Source organism: Fundulus heteroclitus, unplaced genomic scaffold (assembly GCF_011125445.2).
Source record: "Fundulus heteroclitus isolate FHET01 unplaced genomic scaffold, MU-UCD_Fhet_4.1 scaffold_38, whole genome shotgun sequence".
Taxonomy (NCBI): domain Eukaryota; kingdom Metazoa; phylum Chordata; class Actinopteri; order Cyprinodontiformes; family Fundulidae; genus Fundulus; species Fundulus heteroclitus.
Window position 1 is genome coordinate 1,531,123 of NW_023396792.1, and position 20,414 is coordinate 1,551,536.

General features: G+C 38.8%; 2 protein-coding genes across 8 annotated transcripts in view; both read left to right on the forward strand.

Annotated features, from left to right (window-relative positions):
- caprin1a (cell cycle associated protein 1a) overlaps positions 1-20,414 on the forward strand; it is a 34,386-nt gene that overhangs the window by 3,114 nt on the left and 10,858 nt on the right. For 3 of the 7 annotated variants that reach the window (XM_012850699.3, XM_012850698.3, XM_021309574.2), the window contains exons 1-4: positions 11,555-11,758; positions 19,423-19,557; positions 20,037-20,099; positions 20,321-20,407. In XM_012850699.3, the coding sequence (XP_012706153.2) occupies positions 19,423-19,557; positions 20,037-20,099; positions 20,321-20,407 (285 nt within the window). In that variant the 5' untranslated portion in view covers positions 11,555-11,758. Of the gene's footprint in view, positions 1-11,552; positions 11,759-19,422; positions 19,558-20,036; positions 20,100-20,320; positions 20,408-20,414 lie in introns of those variants that run through there. The other 4 variants (XM_021309576.2, XM_021309575.2, XM_012850697.3 and 1 more) reach the window with 4 other exon arrangements.
- On the forward strand, positions 14,209-17,725 carry LOC118560074 (zinc finger BED domain-containing protein 1-like). The gene is made up of 2 exons (XM_036130723.1): positions 14,209-15,918; positions 16,316-17,725. Exons 1-2 carry the CDS (start codon positions 14,941-14,943, stop codon positions 17,219-17,221), a joined length of 1,884 nt encoding a protein of 627 aa, XP_035986616.1. The 5' UTR covers positions 14,209-14,940; the 3' UTR covers positions 17,222-17,725.

Genomic DNA, 20,414 nt, shown 5'->3' on the forward strand with positions numbered 1-20,414 from the left:
AAAAAAACATTAGACATGTTTCCATCAACCTTAATGCTCATTAGAAAAGATTGATAGAAATGACAAAATTCGAATCAACTCACAAAATTTAGCGAAAAGGTTTTTATGCTCACTAGAGATTTTTTTTTTTCAAAAAAAAGCGTAAATGCGCCAAAGAGGAGATTAAAACACATTTGTCGTTTAATTTCTGACGTGGCGAACTTTTATCTCATATGACTGATCGGCTGTTTTTTGCTGCCAGCGTCTTCCTGAATGTTCCCAAAACGCTCGAAAAGAGGTTGGAAGCAACAACCAGTATGTGTGGACCAACAAAGAGACTCGAGCATTTCTTAGTCTCATCCATGAAAAACAAAATAGCAACACACTCATTAAAATCTCGCTCCATTACTGAATCTGTGGTCCATGCTAGTTGGCAACCTCTACTTCCTGTTTACAGCGTAAGGTCAACACATGATGACATTATGCTTTGCGTCGCCTGGTTAATTCGCTACCGGGAAATAGAACCACGTCTGATCCACATTTTCTGTTTTGCAACATTTTAAGAATTTGTTCAAAATTCAAATGAGAATCGGGTGGAAACACGCTTATTAATAGATATGTACTGTTTGAAGTTGGACACAATTTACATGATTTCAACTGACCGATCATTGGCTCTAATGTTGTTTAAATATAGACTGCTATTAAAAGCTATTCTCACAGGGTTTTTGTTTTGTTACAATGATATCATCACCAAATCCCACAACAGCACCATTCGTAACCTGTAATCATCACTTCTTTTGATTTGTCCACATGCGGTCCCAGGAGCTCTGGTTCGTCTGCTCAGTTGATCGGATGTCAGGAGCATCTCTAGGCAGACCTGAAAGGCTTTCACGCGTACACACACACACAGAGAAAGTAGCTCAGTGTGTCTGCTGCACACATAATGTCAGATCTGATCTGAACCAGGCAACGCGTGGGGAAGACAATTAGGGACAGAAGGAGCTGAGCTGTGCATGGACGTGCCAAGCCAAAGTATTATGCATCACTCACCTGTCTGCCCAAATAAACCTAGAAGCACGACACATCTGTTTTATGCTTCAAACTTGAAAAATATTTCTGTCCGTTTTATTTCTTTCATTTTTTTCTCCCTTTTGAGGCAATGTTTTTTTTTTTTTTTTTACGTATAAGCACGGGGTGAAAAAAAAAATCAATGGTTGCAGCTTCTTTGTTTTTCCTGACTTTTAAGCTAATTATTTTTCTTAAATGTACTTGTTTATTGGCAGCACCAGACATGCGTGTGAATACTTGTTGCAGGTCTGTCACTGGGAAAAAAACAAACATGTTTTTTTTTGTTTTGTTTTTTTTAAGCAACAAAGTAGATCTTATGGACGGCCATATCAACTAGAAACACTAATCAGAGGCTACGCAGAACAAACAAGCTGTTATTCCACTGTTGTTTGAAAGGATTGAGGAGAGATTGGTCTTGTAATGAAAAGAAAATAGAAGTGATGTTCCCATGACGGATATGGTAAACCAAATTGAGAGAGGCTGCTCCGTTGGCTCCAAGTTCACGCCTCTGGTCCCTGGGCTGCCCTCGACCTCCCTCCTTTCCTCACATGCACCCTTCATCCTCCCAACACTGAGTCACCCTTTCCAAATATCCTCATCCACCCTGGAGGCCCATGTGTTCATGTCCTGTTGGGGATTTGTTGATTTCTCTAATCATTGCTCCAGCTTTGCCTCTGTCTTTGTTTATTTTGAACAACAAGCAGCGAGCACAAGTGCTTAATATTGTTGGGAGTTTTTTTTTTTTTCTTAACCAGAAAGAAGAGGCTGCCGTTGATTGTGATCACAATTACTTTGACTTTCATAGTTTTGCCCTACAGTAAACTGTAGAATTATCAAGTAATTTACAGACTGAAGAATCAGATACTGAAATATTTTCCTTTTGTTTTTTTATTGATTGTTTCATATAATATCATATATATTTTTTTTCTCAGTGATGGATCTTAATACATTTGAACAAATCTAAAACTGTAGGAGAGATGCACAGGATGGAGGAAACTCCTGATGAGAATGAGAACCATGAGGAGGAGGAGGAGGAGGTAGAGGAAGTGCTGTATTTATTCTTTTCATGGTCTCCTCTCTGCACTGACAGGGGGGGAAACAAACCCTGCTGGCTATCTTCGTAGTCGGGGCCTTATTTCACTGACAGGAGAGTCTGCATTCTCTGAGCCCCTCTCTGTTCCTCCTGTGACTGTTACAGTGTGTTTAAAACCAGAACCAGCTCTGTTCCTATCCCCAGGGAACCACCACACAAGTACCCCCTGACCTCCAAAGATGTTTATTGAAATGAAACATTATCAGACAATAATCAATGTGGCTTTTTAGAAAGTGTCGTGTTTTTTTTAATGTCCAAATTTAAAACAAATCTCTCATAAATAAAATCAAAATCCCTAATGGAACTTAACTTTTGAAAATACATTTTATGTGATTTCCAAAATCATCATTTGACACTAATTGGATGAAAAGATGACAACTTGTAGTCATTTTACTGAAATAAATATATCAAGGTTAAGATATGCACTGCTTCTTATAGCGTGCTGTCTGACTGCTTTTAATGTATTCAGCTCTAAAAAATAGAAAACATCCATTGTGCCAGCATGGAACATCTGTCAACATGCCAGCATTTCTTCTGTGTTCTCACAATCAGTATAAAAAATGCATTTGCAAACATTAAATTATCACAATCTCCACACACTGAAGGTAAATCATTAATGTACATAAAGAGGACTGAACCCAGAATAGAGCCCTGTGGGACACCATTTAATAAACATATGGAATTTGATTTGCAATTTTAACACCCTACAAAACTTGACATTTAAGTCAAAGCAAACAGAATAAATGTCACTTTTAACCAAGCTCAATAAAGGAAAGATACAAACACCCAGAAATCCGATAGTTTGGCTGCTGTACTAAAAATGTCAAGTGTGGAAATTTTAGACATAACAGCAAATTTTTATTTTTTCATTATTTCTTTTTTTGTTACTTTTTCTATTCTTCTTTTAGGGGAAGGTGCGGCATTTCTCTTGCTTACTTGATCTTTATCTCATTTTCACCCAAGTGCCTTCACAAAAAGTAGAGTTTTGACATTTAAAGGAAAGGCGGGATTCAAAAGGTTTCATACAACGTATCTCACAGCTGGATGTTGTCTTGCATTTTAACTTAAGGAGCACTTATGACGTATCATCGCTAAGGAAAATTAGTCCTATTAGTTTTTTTTTAACTACTCAGTATACTACCCTATACTTCAAATAAATGTAATGACTGAAAATGGAAAGTGGCCAAGCTCGGCTTATTTTGTGGCCTGCTCTCCTCTGCCTAATGTTACCAAAGGCTCCTTCACAATGTATGCATGGTCACACCAGCAGAAATAACACTTGATCTGCAGCTTTAACTACATAATGACACGTTGCTCCTCAGATGTCAGTCACATGCTGTCTCAATCTCCATGATTGTCTGCTCTCCTTTTGGGGCCTAAAACCTTTGATAGATGTCAAACATATTAATTTTCTGTGGATTCCAAGCAGTTGTTTTATTTTATTTTTATTTTCAATTTGTAGCTCAACTATCTGCATTACGAGGTCCCGATGCAGAAGGGGCTGCGTGAGAATACAATCTGTGCGCACACTACGAAGCAACGATCCGGAGATGTAGCAAACCACAGCACTTTGAATCGTCTACTGAAAAGTGCTATATAAATAAACTTGCCTCGCCTTGCCTTGCCAAAGTGATGGGGACAGATTCACCCATAAGTCTCTATAAAGCATTTTCACTAAAACAAGGCAGAGTTTAAAACCCAAGCAATTAAATGGACAGTGCACGTCCACTTTTAGTTTGTTCTGCTAATTTCACCCTTTAAAGCAAACCACACAACCAACGCTGTAAACTGTTACTGTAAATGTTTATTGTTGTATTTCTCCTGATTTCTTTCAGATCTCGTTTTGTATCCATTACATCTTCTCCAGTCGGCATCGAACTTCATTTCTGTTGCATGGTGAGTTCGGGTGAACATTAAAAATGTGTCAAAAACAATAGTACATGAATAGAATAATAACCATCAGTGAAACAAGGTTGGTTTTTCAGTGCAGTGGCAGGAAATACACATATGATGCCAAAATGTGCCTAAATTGCAAATTCCACCTAAATATAATCTGTGTTAAAATATTTGTAAAACTGTCCGGGGTTTGTTTTGTAGCATCTAGATTTGCATGACAACTTATTATGTATTAGTTTACTAATTCCTAGGCTTGTATCCTAGCATTCAAATGTTGATTTCGCAAAAAAAACAAAAATTTTTTGAGGTTTTTAGGTAAAGATAAAAAAAAACATTCAATTTATCTTGTGCTCCATTTGAATTTACTCCAATGCTGTAACTCCTCTCTTGATTGTAACACTTTTGAAATAGTTTCACATGTCTTGGCTTTCATTGGAGACCAAGATTACGCATGCAGCCCTTGTACTTATGAAGACCTACTCCAGTTATTTCAGGAAAGTCAGTTTTGGACACAGGAAGCAGAAAGAAATAGAAATTGTAATGAAAAGTTAGCAATTTAGTTATTTTCTTTGCAATTTTTGTAAGGTGGAAACACCAATCTTAAATGTATCATGTCTGAAATATCTGGACATGGTGGTGGTAAAAGGTTATGAGTGAAACAAGCCAGTTCACTTTTTCACTAATCGTGAAGGCCAACAGAACGTAAAGCGACGTGCCTTGATGAGACCGCCATGGTTGGAAGCATTTCCATAAACTTGTCAAGTGTGCGCCTTTCCCTTGATCACACATTTAAAAATTCACACTTGTATAAAATGAATAAAGTAATTCATTAAAGAATTTTTAGAAATACATTTCATATACTGTGCGTGTCTCTGTAAGTTTGTGGGTTAATTCATCTATCCATGTCCAATAACAAGAAAAATGTTCTTACATCTGTATTTTTATGGATACTGCTGTTGATATTACAAATGTTAAAACAGTTTTAGTTTTTTGAACAAGTTCCCTTTTTTTTTCAGAGAGCTTGCTGCTCCCCTCAAGGCGTCCTCACTCTGCCAGTGAGGTTTTGTCTGGGATGCATTTGGAATACTGGTTACCCTGTATAAACCCACATACTCTGACAGATGCCCGATGCGCAATGTCAAACATCTGCCTTCTCCTCAGAGCTCTTCAGCCTCAATCTAGAACCCGGACCCGAGATCATCCGCAGAGCACCTGCCACGTCAGCGGTACAACAACATCACAGTGACCACTTAGTCATCGGCTCCAGACGTGGGCCAACAACGAGCTGCACGCAGCAAGAGATGGGTGGGAACGACAAATACACAAGTTCATGTTATTCCCATCACTTGAAACAGCAATCAAATCTAATTCAATTAAGCCATCCTGTGTAATTGTGGTCAGCAGAGAAGCGCTGACAGGGTCCAGATACTTTCTCTTTTTGTACAGGGCATTCTGGGATACTGGGCAGTCGTCATAGAGACCTCTTGTGGAGGATCTAAACCAGAAGTGGGCTGCCCGTGTCCTGATGCACTTATTGGAAACCTTCATGCAAATATGAGCAAGGCATATTCACTTAAAATAGTCACGTCTTTGTCATTGTCCAGGTCTGCGCTTGTTTGTTTAAGCCCTGATTTGGCACATGAGGCTGGCGTATTATATTTCTATTTAGAAAAATCAATCGACTTTCAAGTCTGTGTTTGGGCCTTTTTCTGTTCTGCTCGTTGCCATTTTCCCTTTTCATGCAGCAAAAATGCTGAAAAGTTGCAGAGATCAGTTTCTTTGAAGCTTTCGCTCTTCCAAATGTCCCTTTGGTTAACGACAGAACGAATGAGTTTATTAGATTTACATCCAGCTGCTTTAAAAGCGGCGTAGACATTCAAAAACGTCAGACATTTTGTGTGGTCATTCCACAGGTGGCGTTTGACGCCGTCTTCATGGTGGGACTCAATCCAAATGTGTTTTTTCAGTTTCCCTCACTTGGATGAAATGGCACTTTTTGTTTTCCTTGTTTTTTTTTTTTTTTTTTAGAAAGATTTCACCCCAAATGGCAGTTCCAGGATTCTTCTCTAGCTTTTAGACAAACAGACCTACACCGTGGTTTGTGGTCGCAGAGTTCAGGTTTAGATGTTTATCTGAGTATCAACCAAGAATAAACAGCATACACCAAACTGGACAAGTAGTAAAGAAGACTCAGATCTGGTGTAGCCATTGTTTCTTACCAGCCTATTTGTTTATCCATGTCAATATGTTCTAAATAAGTCCTTGCTGCTTTTAGCTAGCGTCTTTGCTTATTTTTCTTCTCTCAACAAATTAAGAAATGTTGTAACAGAATACAACGTGTCGAACACTCATCAAAGTTTTGCATTTCCATGTACACACCAGCTCAGTCCAAGAAAAAGGATGAACATCTCCATCGCTCCTGTTTAAAAGGATTTAATCAGGAACTTTCTGAGACTTTCTACTGATTAAGCATCTGGAACTGTGAAGCTACCAAAACTATGTCCGTGACTGACAGATGTTATTCCAAAGTTATTTTCTGAGGGGAAGCCTCTGCTGGTGTTTCAACCCCAAGCTGGCTCCCAAAGGCACCCTCTGGGCTCAGGGCTCTGAAGGACACAGTGTCAGGTCTGCTTTGGTTTCATGGCGGCAGATAAGATCAGCTTTTGTCGCTGGGTGCGCCAACCCTGTGTGCGACTGGTTTGCCAGCACTTGTCACGCGATAGAAACCACCGACGGAAATTATGGTACATCTCCTTTTTAATTTTGTAACAATCTAAAAGCCAAAGCAGGCATTTTGTGCAAGAGCCTGAACGGGTCTGGGCATTTCATGGAGGGGCTCAAATACTCCTTTTGAATAATAACCTTGTCTTGATTAATCAGTTACCGTTTAGGAAGGATTTGGATTAAATGAGCCGGCTGCCATTTAAGAAAGTCATATTTGCAGCACATTAAAATGTGTGATAAGCTTTAAAAATCGTTTTAATGCAAATTAATATGGTCCCAGTTGTCTTGTAAAGAACTTTAAAACAAAATGTGAATTAGTTGTTGAACATATTTTTGTTTTATCATGACTTCCTTTTTTTAGGTATGACACAGAGACCCATCTCTCCAAAATGGGAAAGACCAAAGAACATGCTCTTTGTGTAAGGCAGGGGTTGATCTTCATTAAAATGCCCTCAAGTAATCAACTATTTAGTTAGACTGGCCTCCATCTACAGTCAAGGCAACAAATAAAAATAGACAAGGATTTAAGGAATCACCACACACTATGAGCAGGATGGTGAGGGCAGTAAAACGACAGCACATCTGACCTCCCTGTTAGAAATTTGCAGCATATTTTCCTTAAATCATTTTAGAGATTTTTGATCAACTTTACAGTTATGTATAACACATATAAATCTGTGAAACTAAGGAGAATAACATTCATGTGTTGCTTGGAGAAATGAAGTGGAGAATGTTTCTTCTTCAGGTTTCATGGAGTGGTTTCATTCAGTTGATTACTTATACCTAACTGAACGAACATTATAAATTATTATTATTATTATGGAAATCAACTTAACCTTTTGAATCAAAACAGCTTAAACTGACATATTCAAGCTTTGTCGGACTTTGCGAAGTCTAAAGCACATTTGTCAAACTGAATCATGCATCATCATTTTCATACTGAACCGGTTTAAACAAGAGCTGCAACAATCAGGCCTCAAATGTTTCAGATGCAAAATAAAAAAAATATAAATTAGCCCAATAACGTGTGTGTGTGTGTGTGTGTGTGTGTGTGTGTGTGTGTGTGTGTGTGTGTGTGTGTGTGTGTGTGTGTGTGTGTGTCCGGATGCAGAATGAGGGCTAAATGGAAACCCAAGAGTACAAACAAGGGGAAACCTGGAACACCTGCAGCTGTACACAGAGAAACCTTTTGTATTTCACACCAAAACTGGTAACAAACGGACTTTTGTAAATATCTAACATCAGTAAAAGCCTTATCACATTTGATTTAAAGAAAGAAACCCCATGCTTCTATGTTGAAACAATAATAAACATATGGCCGGTTTGTGAACGCCAACATGAATTTGCATATATAATGGGGTATATTTTTATGTCTGTTTATTCAGAGGGATACAGTGTGCAGAAAAGGATATACACACAGACACAGAGACTCAGTTCCTCATGCGGGAACGTTGGCATGTTTGTGGCTGAAAACAGGACCACCTTAATCTATGTCACCTGCTGCCCACCTGAATGAATCAGGCATACCTTTTCAGATATGTGCATTATGACGCTTTGCACTGAAACAGGTCAGGGCCTCTTTGGTTTTGAGACAAAAAAAAAATAAGGGAGTCTTTGAAATGAAATACTCGGTGCTATTTAAGGATGACAAAATTTCCAAGAACTTAAAGATCTACGCATTTTTTTTTAAATCCACAAACGCTTATCAGTTTTCCAGTTTATGATGATTCAAAACATGCACAGTCACTAAGATTCACCAAATGTGTGGTGAAATGTACGATGAGTCTCTGTGTTCATCGCTGACAGGATTTTTCTGCTTCCCTCACACTCCTTTTTTTTTTTTTTTTTTTTTTTTTTTTTTATTTACCGCTTTCGACGATTAAAAAAGCTGGGCCGCAGTGTTTCAGAGAAAAAAAGATTTGCAGACAGATTCACTGCATCTCTCTGTGGCTTTGCCATATGCCTCCACTGGCATGATCTTAGATTTAGTCCTTAGAGCGCATTCGTTGTACCATTTACCTCTGAACCACACTCCGAGTTCAAGCTCAAGTTAATCACGGTTGCATGATGGAGAATACAAATTCTCCTGCTTCAATGACGGTAATGGTCGCAATTAAGTGAAGATGCTTGCTGTCTGTCTCTAACACATGTGGGTCATGAATTATTCATGTGCCCAACTAAGTAAGAAAAAAAAGCTGCGAGTGGAAAAAGGAAAAATCAGTTGTTTTCTTTCAAACTTCTTAAAAGCCCTCTGAAAAGGGAGTGTGGAAAAAGAGCCGGAGGAGCCAGCAGAGCTGAGGATAGATCCGTGCGCTTGCCTGGATCGCACTGCAAGCGGTGTGGGGCCAAAGTGTTTGTGGGGCTCCGGTGGTTTTTCAGCCAATAAATCCTCTGCACAGATTTAATCCAGTCAGATGTACAGCAGGAAAAGCACACTGAAGGATGTACGGCCATTACTCAGCAGCCCACATCAGAGGGAGAAGCCAAGGATCCGTCCGCCCTGACCTCGATTGTTTTAGAAAGACTCAGACAGGACAGGGAGAGAGGAGAGAAAAAGCATGGTGTGAGAATTTCAGGTTAGAATCCCTGAAGTAGTCCTGCCATAATGAGCTGCTATTTATGGAAATGCATGAAATTTGGGGATACCTGATGTGTTTCCTACAACTTAAAGAGTGGCCACAACATTATCATAAATTATCATTATCATAAGACAGACCAGAACAGGTCTAACAGGATTCAACATTTCACGATCATTTGAACACAGAAATGTTATCTGAATAAAGTTTAAATTTGATTAGTAAGACAATTCTTGACCATGTTTTAAGATAATATCTCCATTGTTCTTGTAGACCCATGTTTATACGTGTTTACAGTTAGTTAGATCTTTTACTTTTCACCTTCAGATCTCTCTGCCTTTGCTGCTCTTGCACAATAGAAATATACTAAAACATTGCAAAAGTTGTTTACATGACCTTTTTTTTTTTAGCGTTTCCTTAAACTCCCAGTTCCCCAAGACACATGCGCCCTCTGCTGCTCAGGGTTTGTAGTTGCTACAGCATGGTCCAGTTTAAAGTGTCTTTTTATTATTTGTTTTTAATTGTGGTCAGATTTCAGCTGATGTTCTTCCCCAAAAAAAAAGAAAAAAACCTCAGATCAAGGACCAGAGGACATTTCATTCTTTTTGTCTTTGATTTGGGTTATTTTCTTATAAAACGACAGTAAGCATGTTAACCCACTTAGTGGCAGTTTTTATATATAAAGAGATGGTTATAACCTACCATTCTCAGCAAAACAAAAATCACGTATTTTTCTCAAGGTTAAAGTGAACTTTTACAAACACTTTAGAGCTATTGAGTAAATCTAAAAACATGCATATTCAATAAAAACAAATGGGGAAAAATATTCACATGTATTGAATCAATAATCAAGTGAATGGGAGTCTTGCCTATGTGTGTTCATGCATACAAATTTAAACACTGATGAGCCAGTTGGAACAGAGTTTGCACATCCTGGTTATGACTTCAAACCCAGCAGAAAAAAAAAAAAACATAATTAAAAAAACATGTTTAAAAAAACTGCAACTATTTTAACCAGCAATATCCACAAAAATACCGATGTAAGAAAATGTTTCTTGCTCTTGGACATGGAGAGATTAATTAATCCACAAACTTACAGAGACACACCTAAAAATTTAAAATGTATTTCTAATCACATCTTGGCAATTATTGAACTCAAACCAATCTGATTTATTATCCAAACCTCAATTAAGTTTGTAATCCCTCCCCAAACAGCATTTTCATTCAATCATTGAGGGTGACATTTATCGACTCAGTTTACTGTTATGACATTTCCAACAGTTTTATTTATTTTTTTGAAGTATAAAGAAACAAATTTTCATTTTTCTGAAATGCATCTATTTAGATATGTTAATATTGTTTTACATGTTAAATTTTAGCTTACATTTAGAAAGATGTGGAAGTTCTAGTGACCAAAATTTTGCCTCCATATGCATGAAAAATGCAGGCTTGTGTAGAACTAGATTTGGTGGGATGTTGGCCCCTGAGTTTCACACAAAACGTATGCTTTGTTTTATGCATGGAAATAACAAAAGACTGATGGTTAGGCACAAGCACATAACAACCACGGTGTTTGTAGGCCCAGTTCACCTACGCATTTAGTTTTTTACACACACACATATATAAAGACTTAGACTTAGACAACTTTATTGTCATTTTGTATGCACAAAGTGCGTACAGAACGAAATTTCGTTTGCATACAGCTTGAAAGATCACAGTAAATTGCAGTAAATTTCATGATAAAGGTGCAGCAGCAGTTTTTGTAAACACTTGAAATGTAACATATATATATATATATATATATATATATATATATATATATATATATATATATATACATATATATATACATAGATAGATAGATAGATAGATAGATAGATAGATAGATAGATAGATAGATAGATAGATAGATAGATAGATAGATAGATAGATAGATAGATAGATAGATAGATAGATAGATAGATAGATAGATAGATAGATAGATAGATAGATAGATAGATAGATAGATAGTGATATATATATATATATATATATATATATATATATATAGAGAGAGAGAGAGAGAGAGAGAGAGAGAGAGAGAGAGAGAGAGAGAGAGAGAGAGAGAGAGATGAATGGCTGGCTGGCACTTTTAACTCTTGCTCAGTTGTTGTAATTCTACATACCGTCTGTAGAGGGCAGTGTTAAATCATTGACTTTTGTGGTGTAATGTTGGAATTTCAACAGAGGAAGACGGCGTTAGCAAGGGGGTCCTTGTTAGCTTAGCAGCCAGCTAGCGTCAGCCGGTTTGAGCCTGAGCATCCTTCTAGAAAAGCTCCACTTAAAGTAAAAAAAAAAAAAAAAAAAAGATACGGACTGTGCTGGTCGTCTCACGCTTAACCCCGGCAGAGAAAAAATCTCTTTGAAGACAAAGAGTATAAAGGTATGGGACGCTTGCCACATGCATCAGTTTGCTATTTGATCTGAATCTTGAGAAAATAAGTCTTTTGTCATGTTTTTTACTGGAGACGGCTGCAAAGGAGACGAGTGGGTCGCTGCGTCCCGACGGGGTCCTTTGGGTTTTTCACGGCTCACATAGGCCGTCATGGAGCAACAATGCGCTTCATTAGACGCTCTTTTTAGTTCACATAACAGACTGCTTTAAATGACATTCGTTGGACTTTGGGCTTTGCCTGCATATCGTCAAAAGAACATGCTAGTTGAGGCTAACAATGGGGGCAGTGGGCGAAGCTAGCTTAGACGCTACCTCACAGAAAGTCTTGTTTCTAAAAAAATAAAAATAAAAACTGTTTTGATTTACAATATAAGCTTGTAAAACGTCGCTTTTATCGGTCGGTAAAAGGATTACAAGTTGAAGAACATAACTTGAAATCGATGGCCGACATTGTAATAATTGTGTTCAGCTCGGGTTTTTTTTATGCACATGTGCTCATTTAGACAGCTTTAAAAAAAACACGCGTTAGCTCTCTGGGAATAACATTTTTATTAGCTGATTCTCTCGTTTTATTCAGATGGGTTTAAATCGAGTTAAAACGTACTTTTGCTTAGATTTGAGGGCTAAAAAGCCCCTCCGATCACCCCAGGCCATATTTAAAGATTCAACCATAGGCTACCAGTCACGTTAAACGAAGCTAATCGCTTTGTACATTATTCAGTACATTCCCCTCAGTCTGGCCCAGCCGGCAGGGCTGAGCTAACATCTGTAGCAGCAGCAGCTGTCCGCAGGATTTCCCGCAGGAAAAATAAAAGATGAGGACAACATTTTCGTCTTTACAGAAAGCAATACAGAAACCTCACGTAGTGCTAAGGTTTCATTTTTGTGTCGAACCAAACATTTCGGTTTTAAAGGGGAATAGAAGAACTCAAAGGATGCCTAGGTCGTGTATGTAGGGTGGAAAACAACGATCGGAGCATTTAAAAGCTGTCCTGCTTGCGTTGAAGCCTCTAAAAAGCTGTTTTTAAAACCAAATTGCTTAGTTTTTTAAATATTTAAACATGGAAATCTTGAGCTCATCTTTAAAGAAAGCTCTGCGTTTTAATGATCAGAATACAGGTGCTGGTCATATAATTAGAAAACATGAAAAAGGTTTTGTTTTCAGTACTTCCATACAAATAGTGAAAGCTGTATATTATATTAATTTATTACAAACAGGCTGAAATATTTTGAAATATGTTTATTTCTTTTAAGTTGGATTATAACTGACAACTAATTTAAACCTCGGATTCAGTGTCTCGCATAATTAGAATATTACTTAAGACCAATAAAAACAATAAGGATTTCCAGAAAAGTATGATTATGTACAGCACTCAATACTTAGTTGGCTCTTCTCCTCCCTGGATTACTGCATCAATGCGGCGTGGCATGGTGTCCATCAGTCTGTGGCGCTGCTCGGGTGTTATAAGAGCCCAGGTTGCTCTGATGGTGGCCTTCAGCTCTTCTGCATTGTTAGGTCTGCTGTATCGTATCTCCCTCTTCACAATACCCTGTAGGTTTTCTATGGGGTTATGGTCAGGCAGGTTTGCTGGCCAACTAAGAACAGGGACACCAGGTACTGGTAGCTTTGGTACTGTGTGCAGACGTCAAGTCCTGTTGGAAAATTAAATCTGCATCTCCATAACGTTGGTCAGCAGCAGGGAGCATGAAGTGCTCTAAAACTTCCTGGTAGATGGCTGCGTTGACCTTTGACCTCAGAAACCAAGGCCAGCAGGTGACATAGCACCTAGGGGTGGTTACCTTTCACATTTGAAGCTATACTCAGTACCTGGGAATCGATACTGGTACTTAACGGTACCTATGTTCGGTGCTTATGTGTGTTTATGTAGTAATAAGTGTTAGTTTATTAATAAAATCTCTACATTTTTCAATTTAACATATTTGTTTCTCAATATATAAACCTGTTTGGATCTAGAAATTTAACCTTATTAAATAATTCAGGAATTTCAGTACATTGTCTTAATCCGCAGCACATAAAACACATTTTTATTTTACCAAAGCAACAGTCATCAGAGGCACACAGTGAACGAGGTAACGTAAAATTCGGGGAGTTGTTTTAGTTCAACAGTTTCAGAGAAGAAGAAAAATCTATATTAAAAACACTGTATCCCGTTTTGTAAATCAGGGCGGGATACATTTGCAGTGAGGGAACAGAGGCTCTGCTCTCTTTGCTCCGACTACTTTGGCGAGTTTCATGACAGCAGCCAGCTGTCTGTCTGAGACGGCGCTTGGAGAAGTTGGGAAGAGGCTCCCAGCTGCACTCGCAAAAACAATAACTCCAGGACGATCTTTATTTTCACAGGAAGCCACCAATAGCAGAAGAAAGTCGCTAGATTTTTCACTAGTCGCTTTTTTTGAAAAAAAGGTTGCAGGCTGGGTACAAAAAGTCGCTAAATATAGTGAGGAATTCTCTAAATTGGCAGCAGTGACCAGGAGCTTCCTCAGATTAGAAGTATTTCCACCGCTGGCCTTGCACTTTGCTTCACAAATATTACAGGGAGCGTAATCTGCAGAACATTTTGAAAAGCGGAGCCATACTTTCTTGCTTTCTTTACTGGACCAGCGGCTACTGACGTCATTAGCCTGTTGTGCGTGCAATGCTGTGTTCATGTTCAGCATGGAAAATCGGCCGCTCTTCCACTCCCTCACTGCCACAGTGATGCGTTTAGGTACCGAAACATGGTATCGTTCGATTCTATGTGAGTCGGTCCTCTGTGGTACCAACTGGATTCGGTCTGTGCCTATAAAAGCACTGAATTGGGTACCCATCCCTAATGGTAGGCCTGTCGCGATAATCAATAAATCAATTAATTGCACGATAAATAAAAACTATCCACACCATTTCATTTATCGGCTATATCGTCTCTGCCTGTGTTTTTCTCTTTCTATTGACGACGCGAGATGAAAAGGCTTAACTCCGGTGCTACCCACTGACCCCTCCCCTCCTCATTTTTTTTAGGAAGGGGAAAAAATGAGGAGGGAGGAGGAGCGGACTATCGCATCAGGTAGTCAGCGCGGATCATTTTGTACTTCTGCAGCTTTAGAGCCCCGTGAGGAGTTAGCGAGGTAAAAAAAAAAAAAACACATCTTATGTTGGGGTAAAGCTCGAAATGGAACTAGTTTCAAAGCCGAACGCAACAGCCGCAGTGTGGGAGTATTTCGGATTCAAACCAAATGACCGAGGCGAACCGCTGAACCTACGCGAGCCAGTATGTCGCATTTGTCATAAAACAGTATCAGCTAAGAGCAGCAATACAACCAACCTACACATGCACCTAAAGCACAACCACCCAGCAAAGTTTCTCCAGCTGGGGACAAAAAATATAAGCGCTGGCCCGTCGGCGTCTTCAAGTTCGCGACAGTCCACCATCACTGAAGCAATTAATCGACAGGGAGCATACAAAAAGGACGGCGCAAAGTGGCGCGCGCTCACAGACAGCGTAGTTCATTTAATTGCTAAAGAGATGCTCCCATTTAATATTGTAGAAAAGCCGGCATTTCGAAAAATGTTGCAGACATTTGATAGACAGTATGAACTCCCCAGGAAAACATACATATCACAAACGGCAATTCCACAACTGTACAGCAGTATTAAAGAGGACATACTGAAGGAGATACAAGACATTTCATTTTTCTCTGCTACGTCGGATATGTGGTCAAGTTCAAATATGACCCCTTATATGAGCTTGACCATTCACTATATAGCTGCTGACTGGACTCTGCACTCTAAATGTTTAGAGACCAGATATGTCCCAGATAACCACACTGCTGACACCCTGGGAGAAAACCTGAAATCTGCTTTAGCAGACTGGGGACTGGATGAGGACAAACTGGTCTGCATTACAACAGACAACGGTGCTAACATTGTTGCTGCAATAAGAAATCTTGGCTGGCAGTGGCTCAACTGCTTTGGCCACAACCTCCACCTTGCTGTTTCCCATGGTCTAGACAGTGACAAAGAACGAACAGCACGTGCCATAGGACTCTGTAAAAGTCTGGTAAACACTTTCAACCTGAGCTTCCTTAAAAAGAGAGACCTGAGGAAGGCACAGAATGAAGCTAATCTCCCTCAGCACAATCTCATTCTGGTGAGTGATTGATTTTTTTTTTTTTTTTTTTAAGTCATTTATTCATTCGTTTGTAACTCAAAATATTCAGACCCATGTGTATTTTTTTTTTTGTAGCATGTAGACCTGTAGAATCTGATCAAGAATGTTGTCTGGCAATAATTCTACATACAACACATTATTAAGGAGAATTAGTTGCATTTCTTTAAAGAAGTTGAAATACATTAACTAATAAAAAATAGTATTGTTCTAATATAGTAATAATATTTTTTGCTGGAGCCATTTTGGTGTTATTTCTACTTGTCAGCTCAAGCGGAGTAATATTTCATTAGTCACTGGTAAAGTTTGGTCCTAAATGAGTAACATAAAAATGATATATCTTTTTTTGTAATAAAAACATTTTCAATATATCCCACAGGATGTTGTCACACGATGGGGCACTAAACAGAAGATGATTGAAAGGGTGTTGGAGCAACTTCCAGCCATTAGACGAGTCCTGGTTCATGACAGAAAGCACAGCCATCTCAATCCAACCTGGCAGGATGTTTCGGTGTTGGAGTCCATCAACGCAGCTATGAAACCACTGGCTGACTTTACAGATGTCCTTTCAGGAGAAACATACGTCACAGTGTCCTCTGTTAAGCCTGTGCTAGAACTGATTAAAGGCGACCTTCTCTCTTCAGGCCCTGATGACAGCACACTGACTGCCAGTATTAAAAATAACATATCCACGATACTGACTGGAAAATACAGCTCACCTGCCATCCAAGACCTCCTGACAAAAGCAACCATCTTGGATCCAAGGTACCGTGGCAGCATGGAGGAGGCTGGATCATTGGATGACGTCAAACATCAGCTGGTGCAAGAGCTACTGGACTTAAAAGAGCCAGAAGTAAGTGAAGAAGGTGTAAGTGGTGAGGCTTCTAGCCAAGCTGGTGGAGGAACCAAAGATGAACCTACAGCTGCCCCACTCACCAAGAAGAAGAGGCTAAGTGACCTTCTTCAAAACAGAAGAGCTGAACGCACAGTTCAGACACAGACTACATATCCAAAAAGAGAGCAGGCTGATGCTGAACTGACAAAGTTCCTTCAAGAAGATGCTATTGATGCCTCTTGTGATCCCTTGATGTGGTGGTGTGACAATCATAAAAGATATCCTTTGATGGCAAACTTGGCCAAAAAATACATGTGTATTTGTGCAACAAGCACCAGTTCAGAGAGAATGTTTAGTACAGCTGGACACATTGCTACTCCTGAGAGATCCTGTCTTAAGCCACACAAACTTAACATGTTGGTATTTCTTGCTCGGAATCTGTCTGACTAAAGTAGCTACAGATCTGCTTAAAGATTTTTGAGGCATCTGGTCTTATTTAAGAATCTGCTTTTTGTTACTTTGCATTTTTTTAATAAAATGGCAGTTTTGCCTATCTTTTGATATACAGACTTCATTATCTGTACTCTTTTGGTTGAATGTAGTTTTTATTTCCACCATGGTTTTATCTTGTGTTTAGTTTGTATTCAAGTGTATTTTTAGTTAACAGAGACTGAGAGTCCATTTGATTTTTATTTCTCGTTTTATTTTGTTAACCAGTTCCAGTGTTAAGTGTTCTGTTGAAAATAAAGTGTGATTATCTTTGGCAGGAAATCGCATGCATTATTAAGTTAGGGTTATTTCCATTAAATCAGTGTAAAAAGGTCTTCAAACAATATTATCGTTTATCGCAATAATTTCTGAGACAATTAATCGTTCAGCAAAATTTGTTATCGTGACAGGCCTACCTAATGGCACCCCAAACCATCACTGACTGTGGAAACCGTACACTGGACCTCAAGCGACGTGGACTCTATGCCTCTCCTCTCTTCCTTCAGACTCTGGGACCCTGATTTCCAAAGGAAATGCAACATTTACTTTCATCTAAGAAGATAACTTTGGACCACTCAGCAGCAGTCCAGTCCTTTTTGTCTCTGGCCCAGGCGAGACGCTGCTGATGCCGTCTCTTGTTCCACAGTGGGTTGACACCAGGAATGCAGCAGCTGAAACCATGTCTGACGTCTGTGTGTGACGGTTCTTGAAGCTCTCGCTCCAGCTGCAGTCCACTCTGTGAATCTCCCTCACATTTTTGAATGCGTCTTCTCTCACAATCCTCTCCAGGGTGCGGTCATCCCTGTTGCTTGTACACTTTTCTCTACCACATCTGTTCCTTCCCTTCACCTCTCTATTAATGTGCTTGGACACAGAGCTCTGTGAACAGCTAGCCTCTTTAGCGATGACCGTTTGTGTCTTGCCCTCCTTGTGTGAGGTGTCAATAGTCGTCTTTTGAACAATTGTCAGGTCAGCAGATGTCCCCATGATTGTGTCGCCTACAGAACTAGACTGAGTGACCATTTAAAGGCCACTGCGGGTGTTTTGAGTTAATTAGCTCATTAGAGTGTGGCACCTCTTCAATATTGGACCTTTTGACAATATTCTAGTTTTCTGAGATACTTCATTTGGGGTTTTCATCAGTTCTCAGTTATAATCATCAAAAATTAAAAGAAGTAAACATTTGAAATATATCAGTCTGTGTGTAGATATAATATACAAGTTTCCCTTTTTTGAATGGACTTACTGAAAAAAAAGATCAACTTTTTCATGATATTCTAATTATATGACCGGCACCTGAAAATGTCAATAAAGACTTGTAAATACTCCTTTTAGTCAATCAAAATCCGACATTTCTTATTGAATTTTCATCATTAAAGGAAATAATACTCTTTCTTGACAGGAGAAACCAATTGGCTGACATCCTTTGCTTAAAGTAAATCTTGTTAAATTTTGAAATCAAGATGAGAAGAATCTACGATCCCAACTTCTGATGGAGTTTGCTCACATTCATTAAGCGTGGCTCTATGTACCAAATCTGTTGGATTCCTGCAGCGTAGCTGTTTAAACCTGTTACCTGACAGACTTATTCAGTTGATCTAAAACATTGTTGTCTTCTTCAAAAGCTGCTATCTTAGAACACTTGAGCAGTACTCACTCAGCTACGTTGATAGCAGGAGAGAAAACAAAACAAATGATGGGCTATGTTTTTGCTATGTCTCTATTAATTTTGGATATCTCTATAAATTGCGAGCAATACAAGCTGTGTTTGAGGGCAAGCCACAGCCAACACTCATACCAATGAACCTTTTCGTCTGCATGTAACCCATCCCTGTGGGTCTTTGGGATTTGAACCTGTGAAAATGCAGCCTCCTCTAACCACTAGACCACTAAGCCTGCCCCACATAATTTCCTCCACACAGAAAAATCATATGGATATCTTATGTTACAGTGAAATTGATTGACAACTCTCTTTACACTAAAACAAGAAGACAAATATGGCGGTTTATGGATGGAAATCCTCAAAATGTGAGAAATTCACTTCTACACAGCCCAACTCGTCCGTTATACGTGGACATTAAAAACCATAAAGCTCACAGCAGTAGGAACGTACAATAATCCCCTCCAATTTTCTTCTTTTTTAAAAAAATTTCTCCCTCAAGATGCCTTCAGCAGCGGTTGGCAACAATGCTGCCCAGTGTGCCATTCCAGACCTGGGGAACGGAAGTCAGTCTGAGACCATGAAGCAGTTTCTTGGTGTGATCGACAAAAAGGTCCGGAATATGGAAAAGAAAAAGGTACGTCATGTGAAATATTTATGCGGACGGCTGGTTTTGAATCTTTTGTCTGTCTTGGCAGGTAGTTTTATGTCGCGGTGTGTTTTGTTAAGATTATCTTCTGTGTAATCGTCATCAGATGTTACCAGTTTCTGCTCTGGGATCCTTCAATGGAGAAATCTTTTTGTGATTAAATTTCCCTTTTTGAATTTCACAAAGATTGTTGTAATTTTTGAATTTCACAAAGATTGTAATAAAGTTTTTAAAATGTGTTCCCCGATCTTCTGGTATAAACAAGTCTTATTGTTGGAAATGATGCTCTAACTCCTGAAAAGCATTTCAATTAAGTTCTTCTATCCTTACTTTTCTCCTTTCCTTTTATTTTTAAGTATTTTCCCACTCTTGATGCCTTATTTTAATCATGTATTGCTTTGGATTGTCATATTTTCACAGACATGTTTCTTTAGTGCTCATAATGTTCTTTATTTTTGTTTTTTCAGTCCAAACTTGACGACTATCAGGCCAGAAAGAATAAGGGAGAAAGACTGAATCAGGATCAGCTGGTAAGAAAGATACTTGATATGCAGCGTTGTATTAATGCATTATCTTTTATAGAAATGCAACAAAATTATAAAACGATGTCATATAACTTAATTTTATTATATTTGTCTTAAAATATTCATTTGAGCTGGTTTACAAACTATTATATATTTATTAAAATTGCCAGATAAAAACCTCTCTTTTAGTGAAACACTCAATATTTTTCCTTTTAATATTTCCACAGGACGCTTTGACGAAGTATCAAGAGATCATCAACAACCTTGATTTTGCTCGAGAGTTGCAGAAGAGCTTCCTGGCTTTGGGCCAAGAGGTGTGTA

Coding starts and splice junctions, on each gene's coding strand:
- LOC118560074 (XM_036130723.1), top strand. CDS start 14,941: ATGGAACTAGTTTCAAAGCCGAACGCAACAGCCGCAGTGTGGGAGTAT. Junction 15,919..16,315: donor CTCAGCACAATCTCATTCTG/GTGAGTGATTGA, acceptor TATATCCCACAG/GATGTTGTCACACGATGGGG.